The 19,364-nt window shown below is 37.4% G+C and overlaps 1 protein-coding gene across 2 annotated transcripts; it reads left to right on the top strand.

The window, feature by feature from the left end:
• Window positions 1-1,427: 1,427 nt before the first annotated feature.
• DDHD2 (DDHD domain containing 2) lies at window positions 1,428-19,175 on the top strand (the record flags this gene model as incomplete). 2 transcript variants are annotated; one of them, XM_084232840.1, is made up of 16 exons in its annotated part: window positions 1,428-2,091; window positions 2,815-3,005; window positions 3,733-3,822; window positions 4,650-4,770; window positions 5,831-5,920; window positions 7,170-7,305; window positions 9,657-9,865; window positions 10,130-10,197; window positions 11,038-11,160; window positions 12,508-12,603; window positions 13,983-14,111; window positions 14,204-14,359; window positions 14,613-14,715; window positions 14,854-15,024; window positions 16,028-16,190; window positions 19,094-19,175. In XM_084232840.1, the coding sequence occupies exons 1-16, from the start codon at window positions 1,872-1,874 to the stop codon at window positions 19,173-19,175; spliced, it is 2,148 nt and encodes a 715-aa protein (XP_084088966.1). In that variant the 5' UTR covers window positions 1,428-1,871. The 2 variants fall into 2 exon arrangements, with proteins under 2 accessions (XP_084088966.1, XP_084088967.1); XM_084232841.1 differs by lacking the exons at window positions 13,983-14,111; window positions 14,204-14,359 and having other exon boundaries at window positions 12,508-12,600.
• Window positions 19,176-19,364: the final 189 nt, after the last annotated feature.

Below are 19,364 nucleotides of genomic sequence, written 5' to 3'. Positions count from 1 at the left end.
TAAGCCGGAGCGCCACTCGGGTCGGAGAGCTCGTGTCCCCCCTAGGAGGGGAGGCTGGACGTCAGTGAAAAGCCTTCCTTTCACTGAATTTCAGCATGCGCTCTTACACCCGCACCGTCTTATGCCCCAGCTTCGCCTTTTTAAAGACCTATGACCAGAGAGACGGCGCGACCGGCTCAGCGCGGCGCACTCGCCGCACGCACCACCCGCACCCGGCGCCGCGGCCCCTGCCCGCGAGGAGGAGCCACATCTCGCGCGACTCCCTCCACCTCTCGCGACACTTCCGCCGGTTTCCCCCGGGGCCCTCCTCGCTGCACCCGTCGCTTCACGCCCGGCGCCCAGTCGCCTCCCCTTCGCCCTGCGCCGCCCGGCCCGCTACTCGCCCGCTGGGAGCGCGCTGGAGCCCGGCGTCGGGCCCGGGCCCCGCGGAGCCACAGGCGCCGCCCCGCCCCGCCCCGCCCCGCCCCGCCCGGGCTGGAGGAAAAGGCCGCCGCTGGGTCATGTCGTGCTCCCCTCGGCGAGGGCCGGGGAGCGTGAGAGGCGGCGGGCCTGCCAGGTGAGCTCGGACGCGGGGCGGGGCGGGGCGGGGCGGGGCGGGGGGGGGCACCGCGGCGCGGCGATGCCGGCGGGGAGGACGCGGTGTCGAGGCAGGGAAGGGGAGGGTGGGAGCTGTTGGCCGGGCTGGCACCGGGGGGATGAGGGCGAGCGCGGTCCTGGGGAAGGAGCCCGGGCCCCTTGTGTTGAGCCCCCAAAGGAATTGAGGTCCCTGCGCCTCGAGACGCCGGCGAGTCACCTTGTTGCCCCGGGGAGCGCCGCTCTTCTGTGAGGGCTGAGGTAGGAGGAGACAGGACCGTAGTTTCTGGTCTCTTATCTGGACTGCAGGAGGCCCAGGGGGTCGTGGGGTGAAGGGACGCGCCAGGCTGACCCAGGTAGATTCGTGCTAGAAAAAGTGGAACGCGGCCGAGAGCCCGAGCGCGCGCTGCGGAGGCCAGGTGTTTCCACTCGGCTGTAGGGGCGGGGGTACCGGGGCTGCTGCTCACTCTCCTCAGAGGAGCGTGAGCGTTGTCAGTGGCAGCGGTGTGGGTCGCTGCCGGGGGGTCTGAGTGTAAAGGGGGTAGAAACGCAGAGGTCTAGTCGCCCCTGGGGAAAGAGGCATTTGAGGTCACCTGTTACCTCGCACCTGAGCTGGAGCGTCGCGGCGCGCGTGCGCGCGGTGGCCCCGAGCGAGGGCTCGCGTTCTCGGAATCGGTACTGTGGTCCCTTCCTAAGCTTAAGTCGCGAGTTCTCTTTTCAGTGTTTTAAGATGCCAATCGTCATGTTCATGTGGAATGATACAGGCCTGGAGCCTAAACCCAGGTGTTATTAAACATGGCAAACTGACTTGGCTGAAGTAAATTTTTTACATTGAAGGTAGACTTAGATTGGGATATTTTGTTATAATCAAGTTTTTGACCATGTGAATCTTGTGATTCTGGGTTTTTTTTTTTTTTTTAAACAAACTGGTGAAAACCATACAGTTTTCTGAGAGAATTGGGAGATTGGCCTCACTATAAGAAGTATTTTGTTTAAAGAGCTTCCCTCCACGTCCAGCTGTTAATCTATGTTATTTTTAAAGTATGTAGCCCCCACAGACTTTTTTGTTTGTTTTTGCAGAAATGACTCCTTAAAATGACCAGTTTTGGATGTGTTTGTGTCAGCAGTTACATTTCTTTTTTTTTTTTTTTAAGTTATAAATAGACCTTTAATGACTGGGGTGTGATTTAGGACTTAAAGGCAGAATGGTCTAGGTTGAGGGCAGAAGTGCAGTTACATTCTTAATTGAAGGAAAATAATTTTTTCTTAAAGTTTTCTTTTATCTTTTAGAGAGCGAAATGTCATCAGTGGAATCACACCAGGAGCAGTTGTCCCAGTCCGATCCATCCCCATCACCAAATTCATGTAGTTCCTTTGAGCTAGTAGACATGGATGCTGGCAGTTTGTACGAACCAGTTTCTCCTCATTGGTTTTATTGTAAGATAATTGATTCTAAGGAGACATGGATTCCTTTCAACTCTGAAGATTCACAGCAGCTGGAAGAGGCATATGGCTCTGGTAGGGTGAAAATGATTACTTGTACTAGATAAAGGCTTACTGTTATCTCTCTCAAACTGTCATTGTTTTTATAGTGAGTGCTATTAAAAAATTGCTAGGTTTTTTCCCCTTAGTTATCACCTAGGGTTTTTATATAGAAAAACTCTGCATTACTACCCAACAAATATTTAATACTCAAGAATTTGGTCTGTATTTTGAAAAAAGTACCCATTGTAATTTCTGTGTAGTTATTTGGTATTATGTTCTAGCTTGTTTCATTGGAGAGAGAGAAAGAAAGAAAATGAGAGAATGAGAATGTGTGTGTGTGTGTGGGTTGGTGTCACATTGCAAATGAATGCATTTTTTAACTTGTCACTCATTTTTTTCTTTTATGAAATAAGAATGATGCTAGTTACTGTTTCATCATGATAATCATCATTAATTTACTTACTGACTTTTCTTACATACTTTTTGTTTTTGTTTTTAAGGTATACTGTTTCACTCCTCAGAAAAAGAACAAAATAATGTTTGGGTATTTTTGTTTTGTTAAAACCATGAATGATTTTGATAGTTCATAAAGTTGTCAGTGTTAAAAGATATATTTATTAAATTTCATCTTGCTAAATGTTTATTCAAGTAGAAACTTCATGTGTTTCATAACATTATTTATAATATAATTCAGAATTGTATTTTGGGAGGTGTATTTTGATAAATGCACTTTTTCCCTTTTCTAATCCTTGATAGGGAAAGATTGTAATGGGAAAATTGTCCCCACTGATGGAGGCAGATATGATGTTCATTTGGGGGAGAGGATGCGGTATGCTGTATATTGGGATGAGCTAGCTTCAGAAGTGAGACGATGTACCTGGTTTTACAAAGGAGACAAAGATAATAAATATGTTCCCTATTCAGAGAACTTCAGCCAAGTATTAGAGGTATTCCTCTGACTGCTTTCTACTCATCATTTTTTCCTTTCTGTTATTTAATAATCTTTTCTTCTTCTTGTGACTTTGTGAAATTTCTAGATAGAGTTTAAGTCTGTCTGCATCAGTTTATAGCATTTCTTTTTCAAGTTAGTTTCAGAATAAAATAGTTTTACTTTCAAATTTTAAAATATGGGAACTTATGACCTTATATTAACATATCCTCCCCCACTAGTGTTAATACTTAAACTATAACCAAAGGATTGGCTATTCGCTTTTTAGTTTTTGCTCTGAAAACAATCTGAAATTTCTTCAAGCTGAAGTAAGACATTAATCACTGCCGAAAGGAATATTTCAAAAATATGATTGTTACTACTTTACATGATGGAATTAGGAGTGATTTTTTTTCTTATCCTTATTACTGTTATTTTAAAATAACTTAAAAGTAAATTCATAAATCCAGAGAAAGAATTGTCTGATAATATATCTAATTTTATGGAAAATATACATGCATTATTCTTATTGAAAAAAAATCAAAATATGAATGGCATTTTCTTTAAATGATAGAAGTAGTGATTTTTGTTCTTGTGCTATACTTTTTTTTGTAATTTTAAAGTAATTTAAAAATAAATTTGATAAACTAGAGTAGGATATCTTACTGTAATTATTTAGCAGTATTCTTGTAAGTTCAGTTTTAAGATGTATTAAATAAATGTAATGAAATATGTTTACTTTTAAGGAAACTTACATGCTTGCTGTAACTCTGGATGAATGGAAAAAGAAACTGGAGTCTCCCAACAGAGAAATTATTATATTACACAATCCAAAGGTAGAGGAAATTAAAGCCTATCTCTATGTGGGGTTAAAGGTTAATTGCATTGCTAATGATAAATGATTTCTTTTTCCTAAGGATTCTACTTAGGATAACCTTTGGAAATTTTTGTGTTACCTTCACAACTATGCAACTTAAAACTTGTAGCCACTACTATTTACCTTGTTCAGCTTATACTAAAGTTTTGTTGGCTTTTTTTTTTTTAAAGAAAATTATGCCACTATAGATTAAGAAAGTCACACATTATGTGGGAATATCATCCATGTGTAGGGGATCATTGAAAGTTGTTAACCCGATTTACTTTACTTTTGCCGAGGTATAATTGACAAAATTGCAAGATTTAAAGTGTACTATATTATCAGTAGTATAACATATTTCCAGGGGTTTTATTTCAAGCTTAGGAGATGCATATCAAAACTCAGGTTGAGATTTAACTATATATTATGTTTTCAAAGATATGTTCCCACTCTTCAGAATGTATAAATAGAGGGCCTCCCCTAGGTGGTGCAGGCAGTTGAGCACAGCGCTGTGTAGCTGTCCACAGCCTCTGCAGCGCTGGTTCAATCCCAGCCAGCCGGCGAGAATCCCACATGGCATGGCAGACCTCTCCAGTCTCGCCCAATGCTCCCCTCAGCAGTGTATTTCAGTCAGTCTACTTGTTCTGTTCCCTGCTCTGTCTCTGGTGAATACTCTCACCCTCCTGCACATCTGGCCTGTACCCCGGTTCTTGTATGCTTGAATAAATAAATCTTTTTAAAAAAATGTATAAATAGAGATGACTTTAATATGGAATATCTTTTTTGTTGTCCTCTTTTGTATTTAAGCTTATGGTACATTACCAGCCAGTGGCAGGCGCTGATGATTGGGGTTCAACACCCACTGAACAGGGTCGACCAAGAACAGTGAAGAGAGGGGTTGAAAACATCTCTGTTGACATTCACTGTGGTAATGTTAATCTTTTTTTCTTATCTTCTTATATAGTTATTTACTTACGACTTAAATGGTTACCTTTTTTTGGTGGATTTGGATTCTATCAAGGTTTAAAAATCTTCAGCTACATAGATTTTTCTAAATTAAGATTAGGATCACATCATCTACTAAGAATCTTAATGCCTTTTAGAGTTGCTAATTACATATGGTAGTAATCAGGAAGTCACTAAGTACAGATGAATTGATTTAGTCCTAATTTTAAGACATGTGATTCTCTCTGCTTGATTAGAAATTTATTTCTGGTAACTCCTTGAAGATTTTCAACTAAAGAAAACTAATTTTTCAGTAGGATCTTGATAGTTACTGGTTGCTGTCTAGCTTGGGTTATTTATCGTTGATTTTATTATACACTTGATTATAAGATTCCTTTTATTTTATAAAGGCGATGGCTTGTTTCTTGGAATTTATCTTAGACTTAATACAAATAAAAAAAATGAGTTTAATATAATGTGTTTCTACTACATACCAGACATTATTGGTATAATTGATAAAAATGAATATTAGATAAAAATATTTTATCAATGTAAAGTTGTCTGAATTTGATAACACATTATGATTATGTAGAGAATAGTCTTAGGAAATACACATTAAAATATTAAAAGGTTAAAAAAATATATATATGGGCAATCTGATGATGCATACAGTCTGTTCCCAAGTGGTTCAGAAAAATAAATGTGTGTATATACATACAGATAGAGAAATAAACAGTAAAGCAAATATGGTAAATGTTAAAGTACTCAATCTGTATAAAAAGTACATCAGCGTTTATTCCTTCATATTTTCTGTAAGATTGCAGTTAAATATTCAACATAAAAATTAAAAATTTCAACATAAATTGCAAATAGTAAGATCACTATATTTTTACTAAGTAGTTAAGTAGAGAACAATTTTGTGTCCTTTAGTTAAAGCTCATATTTTCACTTGATCATCCTATAACCTGTTCATTGTAAATGTTTGATTTTAGAATACATGACTAGTAACATAGAATAAGATTTCTTTTTAATTTCATTTATAGGGGAACCTTTACAAATAGATCACTTGGTTTTTGTAGTGCATGGGATTGGACCAGCTTGTGATCTCCGTTTTCGAAGCATTGTACAGTGTGGTAGGTTTGCAAAGTACCTGTGATTAAATCATTTACAGGGACTATTAGTGCTTCTGTGAGCTGAGATAAAGCATTGTCTTTGTTGTCTTAACTGCATAAGATTGGGAGAACTAAAGACAGGTGGTGGGGTACTAAAGCTTCTGAGCTTAGACCTAAAGTAAATTCCTTAGGTTAGTAGTGTAAAACTCTAAACTAATAATTCTTCAGTGGATAAGCCTTTCATTCTTTAATTTTTAAAATTTTTTTTATTTTTTACATCATTGTTCATTTTTAAGCAATATTTGCTTCCCTCCACCCCCTAAGGTGTAGTCCCCATAGAATTTCCTTCACCAGTGCACCCGTGCACTATCACCTCAGTCCCCTGTGCTTCTCCCTCCCTCCCTCCGATCCCTCTCCCTCCTCCTCCCTTGCAGTATGTCTCTGATTTATAATTGTCTGTTTTTGCTTTGTTGTGTTTTGTATTGTTACTGTTTTTTTACACTGATGTCGTATTGGGTCCCCCTATATTCCTGCTATAAGTAAAACCATCTGATATTTTTCTTTTTCCTTCTGACTTGCTTCACTGAGAGCCTTTCATTCTTATAAAATTGTTTTATGATATGATGGCCCTGTTTCTGACCATTCCAAATCTAAATGGACCTTTAAAGATGATATAATTTAAATGAATAACAAAACTTTTCATCACTTTTGTAATGTATGCTGTGATAAATGTTTTGATATTTTAATTGGCATATTAAATCATTAATATAACTTGATTTTGAAAGATAGCATCTTTTGAAACGTGATAGTAGCCAAAGTCTGATTGTCCCAAATTGGGAGTCTTACCCTACTAAAAGGTATAAGCCCTCTAGAGGGTTGAGACTGATGTAATATAAACTTCAATCAGCAGTGTATTTTTTTTTAAATCTGAAATGTTGGTTAGTGGTTATAAGAAGCAGAAAGGTAGGGTAAAAGTCTGATTGCAATGTCTAATAACATAATTACGAGGTTTTTTTTTCAAATTGAAATGAAAAATTCTAACAGAATTTTTGAAGTTTTCTTTTGATGAAATCTTTTCAATGGTGAAAGCAAGTTCTATGTTAAAGGAATGTCTTTTCCTATATGCACTGATAATTTTTCCTTAATACCACTTAGCTATTTTTGATTCAAGTCTATATGGTTTCAAAGAAAATCTAGAGTATAAATACGTGATCTGTTGCATTCTGATTGTGACTTCATGGTTGATGCATAAGTTAATTTTCTTTTTCAGTTAATGATTTTCGCAGTGTTTCCTTGAACCTGCTGCAGACACATTTTAAGAAAGCTCAAGAAAATCAGCAGATTGGAAGGGTAGAATTTCTTCCAGTCAACTGGCATAGTCCTTTACATTCTACTGGTGTAGATGTGTGAGTAATGTCTTATATCTTTGAGTTGTTAATTGTGATTGTAATGTTTGCTGATCTTTGAAATGCTTAGGGACATTTCTGTTATAGTGGATTGTAGATTTAAAATTTTTTTTAACATTAGGCTTTTTTACTTCTTTATCTCATAGATATACATTATTAAATGCTGACCTCTCCCTTGACTTAATTAGCCAGGATTAGGAATAAAGAGCTGTATGTTCTTATATATTTTACTCGCACATTAGTATTTAAAGTAACATCTTCACTTTGTCTTTAACACTATAGATAAACATTAAAAACATAAAGGGTAAACATTGATTTTTTTTTTCCTAGAATGTGTAAACATTTATATCCTCAGTTGTCAAAAGCCAAATTGGACCTTAAGATGTACAAAGTATTTAGTTCCTTTTGTATTTAGTTCATATTTAGATATTATTTGTCCAAGTTTGGGGATAAAAAGAAATTCAGAGGGTCTTCCCTGGTGGCGCAGTGGTTGAGTGCTGGGCTGCGAAGCTGCCGGCAGCCTCTGCTGCGCCATTCGATCCCCTGCCGCAGGGAGGGTCTCACATGGTGCAACAGACCTCTTCTGCCTCACCTGCTGCTCCCCTCAGCAGTGTATTTCATTAGTCTGCCTGTTCTGTTCCCTGCTCTGGCTCTGGTGAATTCACTCACCCTCCTGGGCTTCTGACTGTACCCAATGCTTGTATAAATAAATCTTTAAAAAAAATTTTTTTTTTTTAAAAAAAGTGCTTGACTTAAAAAAAAAAAAAAGAAATTCTGAAACATTAAATTGTTAGCATGAGTAACTTGAGGTTAATGGTACAGTGACTTCTAAATGATTACTTTTAAGTTATAAAATCCAGTAGTTTTGTTTGTAAATTTTATGTAATGTCCTCTAGAGAAGTTTGCCTTGTATTAAGGATTTTCAGCTATTGGCTCTTCAGAAAGGATGTTCGTAACATAGTTGTAGGATAAAACTAGAAGATGCTTCTCTGGAAGAGAGGAAATAGCATTATTTCCAGGCTGGTCTTAGAAATGCCTTTCCTGATTCTGCATCTCTCCATTCTTTTTTTTTTTTTTTTTTTTTAAAGATTTATTTATTTATTTTATGTAAGCACTGGGTATAGTCAGAAGCGCAGGAGGGTGAGAGAATTCACCAGAGCCAGAGCAGGGAGCAGAGCAGGCAGACTGACAAAGTACACACTGCTGAAGGGAGCAGTGGGCGTGGCAGGAGAGGTCTGCGCGCCATGTGGGACCCTCACCGTCAGCTGGGCATTGAACCAGTGCTGCAGAGGCTGCAGGGCAGCTTCGCAGCCCAGCCCTCAACCGCTGCGCCACCAGGGAGGCCCCATCTCTCCATTCTTAATACCCTATGATTTGAGCATATTCCATGTGTCAAATACTCCAAAAGATGTTGAATCTTTGAGGTAAAAGTTATGGGAATTTTGAAAAAGCTTTAACTGAATGTTACTTTAGACTACATCAGCAGAATTTTCCTGTGTGAGATATGAGTCTGTTTGTCTTTGACACCTTTTCAGCTTTTAGACATTCTGAATTAAGAGGGAGTTGATTGGTTTATCATTTGACTTGTTATCAAAAACCTTATGTTGAGAATCCTAAGAAAATCCCCTTTGTATCTTGTCTTTTTTAAAAAATATTTCATTATATAGAATTTTACACAAAAATATATATATAATGAATCTTAGTACTTACTGTGATTACCCAGCTGACATCAGCACATAGCCAGTTCTGCCCCAGCCATATCTTCAAACATATGTCTACTACCCATCTTTCTACCATATTATTTTTGAATCAAGTCTTAGACATCATATCATCTGTAAATGTTTCAGTTTGTATATCTTAAGGGACTTAAAATTACATAAACATACACCATTATCACACCTAAAAAAATTAATGTCAGCAACTATATAGTATAGTCAGTATTCAAATTCCCAATTGTTTGATAAATGTCATGATATATATGTATATATAAACATACACACTGGGATTTTAAACATACACTGGAATTTTAAACAGATCCAAATAAGGGCTATGTATTACAAGGTCTCTTAATCTCTTGATTACCTTTCTAATTTTGTTTTTTTGGCAATTTATATATTGAGAAAATTGGGTTGTTTGCCTTGTAGAGTTTCCTGCACTCTGAATTTTGCTGATTAATATCCCTTCGGCATTATTAAACATATCTCTCTGTCCTCAATTTCCTGTAACTTGATAATTCTTTCTTGTATTTATAAATGTCTAAATCTAAGCTTGAAGGCTAAGGTGGAAAATTACTTATTGGAATTATGAAATGTATTTAGAGTTTCTGCTTAAAATAGCTTTCCTTTTTTCAGAGATCTGCAGCGAATAACCCTGCCCAGCATTAACCGCCTAAGGCACTTCACCAATGACACAATTCTGGATGTCTTCTTCTACAATAGCCCCACCTACTGTCAGACTATTGTGGACACAGTTGCTTCTGAAATGAACAGAATATATACACTTTTTCTGCAGAGGAACCCTGATTTCAAAGGGGGTGTATCCATTGCTGGTCATAGTTTAGGTAACAAATGAATTCTCTGTGACCTGGGAGGACACATTTTAAGGACATTTATTAAAGCACAGTGCCTTCTCTCAGTATTAGTTTTAGAAGTCTAGAACTGATTTCTGATAAAGAATTTGTGAAGGGTTGGAAGGGTGGTGGTAGATTGGAAAGGACTCTCTGCCTCATAGAAGTTGCTCCATGGGTAATTGACATTATTTGTATATAAGTAGCTATTTAGCGCTAATGCTTAGAAATTGTCCCTTTCTTCTATTTTACTTATAGGTTCGCTTATATTGTTTGATATCCTAACAAATCAGAAAGATTCTTTGTGGGATATTGACAATGAAAAGGTAATTTAGATGTTCAGATAGGTTTTCTTGTAGTATTTATTAGTAAGGATTTTTGGATTTCAGATGTACATTTTGTTTTCAGCTTAGTTTACTTATAACATTAATTGCATTTATTTTCCTTTCATTACATTTCATTGTAATTATTTGTTATTCTTGAATGATAGAAGCAAGATAGTAATGTGCTTCTACAAATATTTGCCACATTCTAAAATAACTGTAGGTATGTTATTTTCTATTACAGACTTGCACTTTGTCTATACACATTACTAGAATTCTATTAGAATTATAGAACCATGAAGTTGAAATGGAGTTTGCATATGAGAAGATGAAGAATAAATCAGATGCAAATTGATAAAATTTTTAGAAATTCTGTTTGAAAGGAATGAGAGGACTTGGTATTTTAGCATGTTTCAGTAAAGCAAAGTCCTGTGAACATTTGTCTATAGTACTGATTTAGTATTTAGTATATACTATCTTGTATTTTTTTCTGTTTTTTTGTAAGTGTCCTATTTCTTGTGTTGCATTGTGATTTCTTCCAGCACAGGGTTTTGTCTTAGGTTCTTTTCTCTTAAACAGTTTGCTTAATACAGTCAGTAAATGTTTTGTTAATGATGATGAAAAATTTTCATACTCTGAATCATCCATTCATTTATTTAAAAACATTAACTTTCAACTGAAGTTGCAAAAACTTGAGATCAACCACCTTCATTTTGTGTAAATTATAATTTAAAATTAAGATATATCTGTGGAAATCATATAGTAATTTATTGCAAAATAGTATTAATAAGGGAACATTTAAGCAAAATGAGGGGCTATGATCTTTACAATTTGATTTTTAAGGATTCAACAAATATTGTTATGGATCAAGGAGACGTATCTACACTAGAAGAAGATCTGAAGAAACTTCAACTCTCTGAATTCTTTAGTATCTTTGAGAAGGAGAAAGTAGATAAGGAAGCACTGGTAAAAGTAATCTTTTAAAACTACTTCATTTTCAGTATCTTTATTATCTTCATCATACTGCTTACTAAACACCTGCACTTTGGAAGCATTTTAGCCATACTTTGTTATCATTAGTAATGTTGTTTAGCATTATTTATGTGTCTTTTTTTAATTATACCAAGTGACCTTTGCGTTGTGGGAATGCAAAGTTCAGAGGAGCCATATTTATATATGTACAATGATAGAACAAATACTGTGCAACACCACAGCTGAGAAAACATGAGCAAGAGTAAATTACTGCCAACTAATCCAGCTTTTATTTTTAAAAGCACAGCTGTTGATATTTGTTTTTGCCACTTTTTCTTTTTAAAGATTGATTTATTTATGCATACAAGAGCTAGGGTATAGGCCAGAAGCGTGGGGGGTGTGTGAGAGGATTCACCAGAGACCGAGTGGGGAACAGAACAGGCAGATTGACCGAAGTATATTGTTGAGGGGAGCAGCGGGTGAGCCAGGAGAGCTCTGCTGCGCCATGTGGGTAGCTCCCTGTCTGGCTGGGGATTGAACTTGTGCTGTGGAGGCTGCAGACAGCAGACAGCTTCATTGGTTGTGTCCTAACCCTTTGTGCCACCAGGGAGGCCTGGTTTTGCTACTTTTGTTGTGCTATTTTTCAGGTTTGTGATTCTTTCATTTCACAGATAGATAACATAGTTGATGCACCCTGAAGATAGACTGGTGAATTAGACAAATATGGTCCCTAACTTCATGGTGTTTATATGTTAGTGAAAAAGACACATAAATAATCAAACACATAATTATAATTGTGGTAAGTTCTAAGTAAGAGTACAAGTAGTACAGGAATGTAACACTAACCTAGCTAGTCTGGGAGGGTTAAGGGATGTTTCCCTAATCAGATGCCTAATACTAAACTGAGTTCTTATTAGTCTGTTTAGTACTGTGTTTGCTATATGTTCTTATTGCTTGCATCCATGAGTAGGGATAAAATATTTCTCAAGATTGTGACATGAGTATGGAAATCAAAGAGTTTTTTGTTGTGAAATTAGATATCCACTACTATAGTTTTTCCCCCAGTAATATTATCAATATCCCATTAACATTGACACTGTAGTGCTGATACTTTTTTTTTCTTTTTTTAGGCTTTTTTTAATGAATAAAATACCCTATCCTTCTTAAAGTTATTAATTTTATATATATATATATATATATATATATATATATATATATAAAACTAGAGCCCTAGTAATATAAAGAATAACAGATGCATGGGTCTTATTCCTCTCAGAAAAAAAGACACTTGATTTTATTTGCCTAGAAATAAGAAAGATGTGATTGGTTTTCTATACTTAGGTTTTATGTTCAGACAAAGATCTTCAGGAAATGGGAATTCCCTTAGGACCAAGAAAGAAGATATTAAACTACTTTAGGACCAGAAAAAATTCAATGGTATGTATTAATATAGCTTATAGGAGTAAACAATTTTTGGTATCCTTGTATTCTTATGTTCTGTGAGATGCTTAATCTGTGGAGCTAAACAGCATTTTAAATTGGCCTGTGGCTCTTTTTTTAGAAATGAAAAATTTTCTCTATCAGTATCCTTAAAAATGTTTATTAGCATCAAAAATCTACTCTGGACTCAAACCTTTCTATTGTTTTGTTTTATAACTGCTTATTGAAATATAATTCACATACTATAAAATTTGCCCTTTTGAATTATACAATTCAGTGGGTTTTAGTATATTGAGAATTATGTAACCATTGCCACTATAACTCCTGAGCACTTCCATCACCCCCCCAAAAGAAGCCCCATACCTATTAGCAGTCACTTCCCATTCCTCATAAGGTTTTTTTATTCTGGACATTTCATACAAATAGAATCATACAGTATGTACCCTTTTGTGACTGGCTTCCATTTAGCATGCTCAAGGCTTATCCATATTATAATAGTTTTTATTTTATTTTTTATTTTTATTTTTTTGTGGGACCCTCGCCAGCGGCCGGGGGACGAACCGGCGCTGCAGAGGCTGCGGGCAGCCTTGCAGCCCAGTGCGCAACTGCTATGCCACCAGGGGAGGCCCAATAGTTTTTATTTTTTAAAGATTTTATTTTTGTGTAGAACTGGGGTGCAGGCCAGAGGTGCAGCGGGTGTGGGGGGGCATTTAGAGGATTCACCAGAGACAGAGTTGGGAGCAAACAGGCAGATCTAATGAAGTACACTACTGAGGGGAGGAACTGGCAAAGCAGGAGAGGTCTGCTGTGGCATGTGTGTTAGCTCCCTGGCTGGTGGAACTCAGGCCTTCAGGTTGGTACACTGAGAATTAATCCCTAGGCCACCAGGGAGGCCCCCTGTAATAATTCTTCTGCATTCAGTTATTTTGGCCAGTGACTTACTTTCCATGTTAGTAGTTATTTTTCAACTTTTTATTGGCAGGGTGCTTAGTTATGAAGGTCCAGTTCTTGGCCTACTATTTGCATAATATTCTGTACCCAGATACTACTTGCTTTTATTAGAAAGGCATCGCACTTTATTGAACTCCTCAGTACCCCTCAGTATTCCTTCCCATGGTGCTCTGCTAGTTTCTCTCTCGATAGTTGCCTGAAATTTAATCTGCTGCCCAAATGACTGTGACCAGCTTTATCATTTTAAACTATATAGGGATGTCAGTTCATAATTCAAAGCAATTTTTGTTTTCATCAGTGATTCTTCCTAGATTCACTCATTTCAGAAATTTTCCAAGCATCCTTTGAAACCAGTAGAAAACGATATAATCCTTTAGATATTTTTACTGCATAGTAGCTCTACAGAATTATTTTTTATTCTTCAGGGTGTTAATAGACCAACCCTACAGTCAGCTTTAGGAGCAAATGGGTCTAACATCCCCAAAGAATTGGAATTCAGCAGTGGTGCTGGTGATACTGGAGACGATGAGTATTTGGACGTTGGCATTGGGCAGGTAACAATGCTAATTTTCTTTGGTCATTTTATTGCTTACATTGGTATGGTAGGAACAGAGGTAACTTTTCTTATTAATTTCCCCTTTCCAAGGTGTCAGTAAAATACCCCCGGCTCATCTATAAACCAGAAATATTCTTTGCTTTTGGATCTCCCATTGGAATGTTCCTTACCGTCCGAGGACTAAAAAGAATAGATCCCAATTACAAATTTCCAACATGCAAAGGTTTCTTCAATATTTATCATCCAGTAAGCATTGGACAGCTCTTGTGGTTCTACCTGAATATTAGGGCTTATTGGTAAAGAGCATATGCTTTTCTGTTGTGTTTGGTTGCTTTTTCTGGTACTATTCTGTAGTAATGAGACAACTTACAACAGTATTGATACAGAAAACTGTATGTTTTTATTTGACCATTTAATTATTCTTGCCCAATATATAGTTCCTCAGATTATTTGACTTTCTTCAGCAGAGTTAAGTGTAGTTACTGTATTTCCTATACAGTTTGATCCTGTGGCCTATAGGATTGAGCCAATGATTGTCCCAAAAGTGGAATTTGAGCCAATGCTGATCCCACATCATAAAGGCAGGAAGCGGATGCACTTAGGTAAGTCTTAGTATAGAACCTGATAATTCTAGATCTTCTGGTTTGTGCAAACTTACTGGACCACATTTCCTTTGTTATGCTTGGTTGGACTCTGAACTATATAAACCATTCAGTGTTCTTTATTAATATATTTTTCAGAACTGAGAGAGGGATTGACTAGAATGAGTATGGACCTTAAGAACAACTTGCTAGGTTCACTACGAATGGCCTGGAAATCTTTCACCAGACCGCAAAACCCTGCATTACAAGCTTCAGAAACTACAGAAGAAACTGAAGTAGAATCTGAATCAAGTTCAGAGAAGCCTAGTGGTCAGTGACACTATACACATTGATTTCCTGCATCAGGTCAGATAAGAGGGACTCCACCAAAGTTGTATAGTAATTTTTCTCCCAGGGACTTTTTCCCCCTTTCTATTGTATAGGACCAATACTATTGGTTCTCAGTGGACCTTCAATTCAGCTGATCTTTTCTGTCATCTATAACTATAAATTACGGAAAAACATTTCTGTGAGGAAAATGTCCTGGGAAACTGAACATCTGGTAATAAGGCTTTAAAACATTCACCACTTGAAATGGGGTGATGTTTAGAACATACTCTGTGAAGCACTTTGCTTTTTTTTTTTTTTTTTTAGAGGCATGTTTTTATTTATTTGTTTGTTTGTTTTGTTTATACATGCACTGGGTACAGTCAGAAGCGCGGGAGGGTGAGAGAATTCACCAGAGTCAGAGCGGGGAGCAGAGCAGGCAGAGGGACCGAAGCACACTGCTGAGGGGAGCAGCAGGCGGCAGGAGAGGTCTGCGTGCCATGTGGGACCCTCCTCTGGTGGCCGGGGAGCAGCCAGGGATCGAACCAGAGCCGCAGAGGCCGCGGGCAGCTGCTGCGCAACCCAGCGCTCTACCGCTGCGCCACCGGGGAGGCCCTGAAGCACTTTGCTTTTACAGGGGAATATTCTCGAGTCAGTTTTATTTTCCTAGCTGGGAACGAGTTAGGATACTCTTTTCCTAACATTGATCAGTTAATGTTTCATTCTTTCGCATAAGCTTTCAGCCACCTAAAGAGTTTTATCCCACCTTACATTTAGTTTATAAACTGAAGGCAAATGAATTAGCTGTCAATGTACTGAAAGCACAGGATTGTACAAAATCAGTGTGACCTGAGAAACTTTAAAGGGCTTGAGGAAGATGAGCAAGCATTTTCCAAATGGAAAGTAACTTATTGTGTGGTAAACTTGGAAGTATGAGAGGTAGTAACAGGGCTACTTTGGAGGACAGGAAGCTTTCAGATTCTTACTGTGGCTCCTCCATATCCAGATGTTAACACAGAAGAGGCCTCTGTGGCAGTTAAAGAAGAAGACCCACCCATTAATGTGGGAATGCTGAACGGAGGCCAACGTATTGACTATGTGCTACAGGAGAAACCCATTGAAAGCTTTAATGAGTATTTATTTGCTCTACAAAGCCATCTGTGCTATTGGTAAGTGTTAATTTGTTTTTGCTTCTGGTGTTATTCGGTCTAGTAGTTTCAGTTATTTGATAGATGTAGAAAAATGATAGGCTGGTGTACTTTGGGGATTAAAATGTTTTCTTATTTAGATGATTTCAAAATAGCACAATTATGTCGTTTAAAGAAATTTGGTTTAAATACTACTTTATTTTCGTAGTTGGTTAGAACCTAGAGCTGATGATGCTAGCAGCTGTGAGTTCAGTTAATCTTAAAAGTGTGTCCTTTGTCCATTGGTGGGATAGGCTGAGTAATGAATAAGCTGGAACAAATACATTACTATTGCTGAAAGCATTTTTAAAAATTCACTTGAAAGTATTTACAGGGACCTCCCCGGTGGCGCAGCGGTTGAGCGGTGGGTTGCGAAGCTGCCCGCAGCCTCTGCAGCCTCGGTTCGATCCCCGGCTGCTCCCGGCCACCGGAGGAGGGTCCCACATGGCGCGCAGACCTCTCCTGCCGCCCACTGCTCCCCTCAGCAGTGTACTTCGGTCCTTCTGCCTGCTCTGCTCCCCACTCTGGCTCTGGTGAATTCTCTCACCCTCCCGCGCTTCTGACTGTACCCAGTGCTTGTATAAATAAATAAATAATAATAAAAAAAATCTTTTTTAAAAAAAAAAAAAGTATTTACAACAGCTAGATCAGAACATATTTTTTGTTTTCATGGTTAAGTTTTTAATGTTTAAATTTTTTTTCCAGTTTTACTGAGATGTAATTGACACATAACATGTGAGTTTAAGGTGTACAATATGATTTGATACATGTATATATTGTGAAATTATTACTATACTAGGACAGGTTAATACCTCCATCACTTCACGTAAATGTTTTTTTTTTTTTGTGGTAAGAATATTTAAGATGTCACAGCAATTGTCAATTCTATATACAGTATTACTAATTGTACCACCATTCTGAATAGTAGACCTCCCCACAACTTTTATCAGAATTAAGAATAATTACCTAGTGAGTTGTAGAATGGATTAAGGGTGCTTTCTGAAATTCATATGTTATAGAATAGAATTTAATCACTGAAGAAATTGAACTGAAGGAAAATGAAGCTAGGAAAGTAAGATAGGTAAGGGACAAGATAAGTTTTTTGAGAAATGCATGCATTAATATTTTGCAAGGAATTTTGTTAGATTTGATATGATTAATATCACCGCGAACAAGTAAGAGTAGGACATAAAATCAAAGTGCAACTTACTGAATTACTATATGAGGCCAAAATGATGCTAAGAATGACTTCTTTTAAGATTTTATTTATGTGTACAAGAACGGGGGTGTAGGCCAGAGGTGTGGGGGGTGAGAGGAATCACCAGAGACAGAGTGGGGAACAGAACAGGCAGATTTACTGAAATAGATCCTGTTATGAGTAAAGTTGAGCATCTTAACATCTAAAGGAAATTTTTATTACTGTTTCAAATATTGAAATGTTAGTCTTTTTATTGATTAGACTACATTATGAGTTGAAAATAGCTTTCCCCATTTGTCTTTGCCTTCATTGGTTTTCGCTGAGTAGAAAATTTCTTTAATAGTCAAATTTGATTTTTTTCTTTTTTGGTTTACAGAATTTGTGTTATACTTATCTTCCTAACTCTTCTGGGGATTTCTTGGTTTATTTGATGTTTTCATTTTTACATATTAATCTTTGATTAATTTCAAAATTTATTAAAAGGATGTGGCTTGATCGCTCATCTTTTTCTCTGTGCCTATCCAGTTGTCATAACTGTTAATAAATGTGCATTTCTAACTTTATTGTACTAAATACCTGTATATATTTAGGAGTATTTATGATTTTTATATTGATCACTTATTTATACACCAGAATTAGAGCATTTTCAGTGTCTGGTGTAGCTAACCCTCCCTTGTTGGTAACAGGAGCTCCTTAATCTGAAATTTTTGTATGAACCTTGTGGGGGATAGAAAAGGTTTATGAATCCAGTGAAATCCTATTTACAATTTGGGGCATATATGATGTGATATTTTCTGGGAAGAAACTGATAGGTTTCATTAGGTTCTGAAATAGATCCGTAACTCAAAAATGTTTAATCACAGCTCTAGAGAAGTGTTTGAGTACTACATCCAGAGGTAATTCTTCACAAATATTTTTTATAATCAAATTTCTTTAAGAACTGCATAAAGTAATTGCTTGTACACATATACCGCAGTATTTGGAAGAGACAGAAGAAATTAACAGTGATTATCAAAAGATGGGAACTAGTGGTTAAGTAACAGGTTGAAGGGAGACTTCTTGAACCATTATAATTGTATTCTTTTTTTAAAAATGAGTAACATTTAAAAAGTTGACCAACTGGATTGACCTTTCTTCATATTACCCCAAGAATAAACTTGGGAAAGTTGTTTGTCTTTTTTTTTTAACCATTAACTCCTGTTATGAGACATAATACTAGACTTTTTTTTTTTTTTTAAATGCATACAAGAGCTGGGGGTGCAGGCCAGAGGTGGAGGGGGTGGTGAGACCATTGACCAGAGACAGAGTAGGGAGTAGGATAGGTGGATCCACTGAAACACACTGCTGAGGGGAGCAGCTGGCAAGACAGGAGAGGTCTGCTGCACCATGTGTGTTAGCTCCCTGGCCTGATAGAAATCCTCCAGGGGAACTCTTGCTGCAGTGGCTGCTGATAGCTTAATAGTGCTGAGAATTTAACCCTTGTGCCAGTAAGGAGGCCCCAGTGCTAGACTTTTGTTAGAAAGTTACCTTCCCGTTACTTGACCTCTCACTCTGATCTTTTTTTTTTGCTGTAGTAAAAAAAATGCATGTGCAAGGTAGTTGTATAGATGCAGTGAGGTAATGATATTTGTAAAGCTACTAGCAAAATGTTAGTTTCTTCTTTTCACAACGTAGTCTCTTTCTATAGGGAGTCTGAAGATACAGTATTATTGGTCCTCAAAGAAATCTACCAAACCCAGGGGATCTTCCTTGATCAGCCTTTACAGTAAAAATGAACCATCAATGACTGCTTATTGTAAGTTTTTAAATGTCATATATGTAGTATAATTCTTACATATTAACATTATAGACACTGGAGCCTTACAGTCTTCATAAATATACTTTTCTGTGCTTGTTCAAGGTCTAAGTTATTTTACGTTTTTCAAGATTTATTTTTATTTATGCTTACAAGAACTGGG

Source organism: Talpa europaea (assembly GCF_964194135.1).
Source record: "Talpa europaea genome assembly, chromosome: 4".
Taxonomy (NCBI): Eukaryota; Metazoa; Chordata; class Mammalia; order Eulipotyphla; family Talpidae; genus Talpa; species Talpa europaea.
Note: the sequence above shows the minus strand (reverse complement) of the source record. Positions and strands in the feature narration are given on the sequence as shown.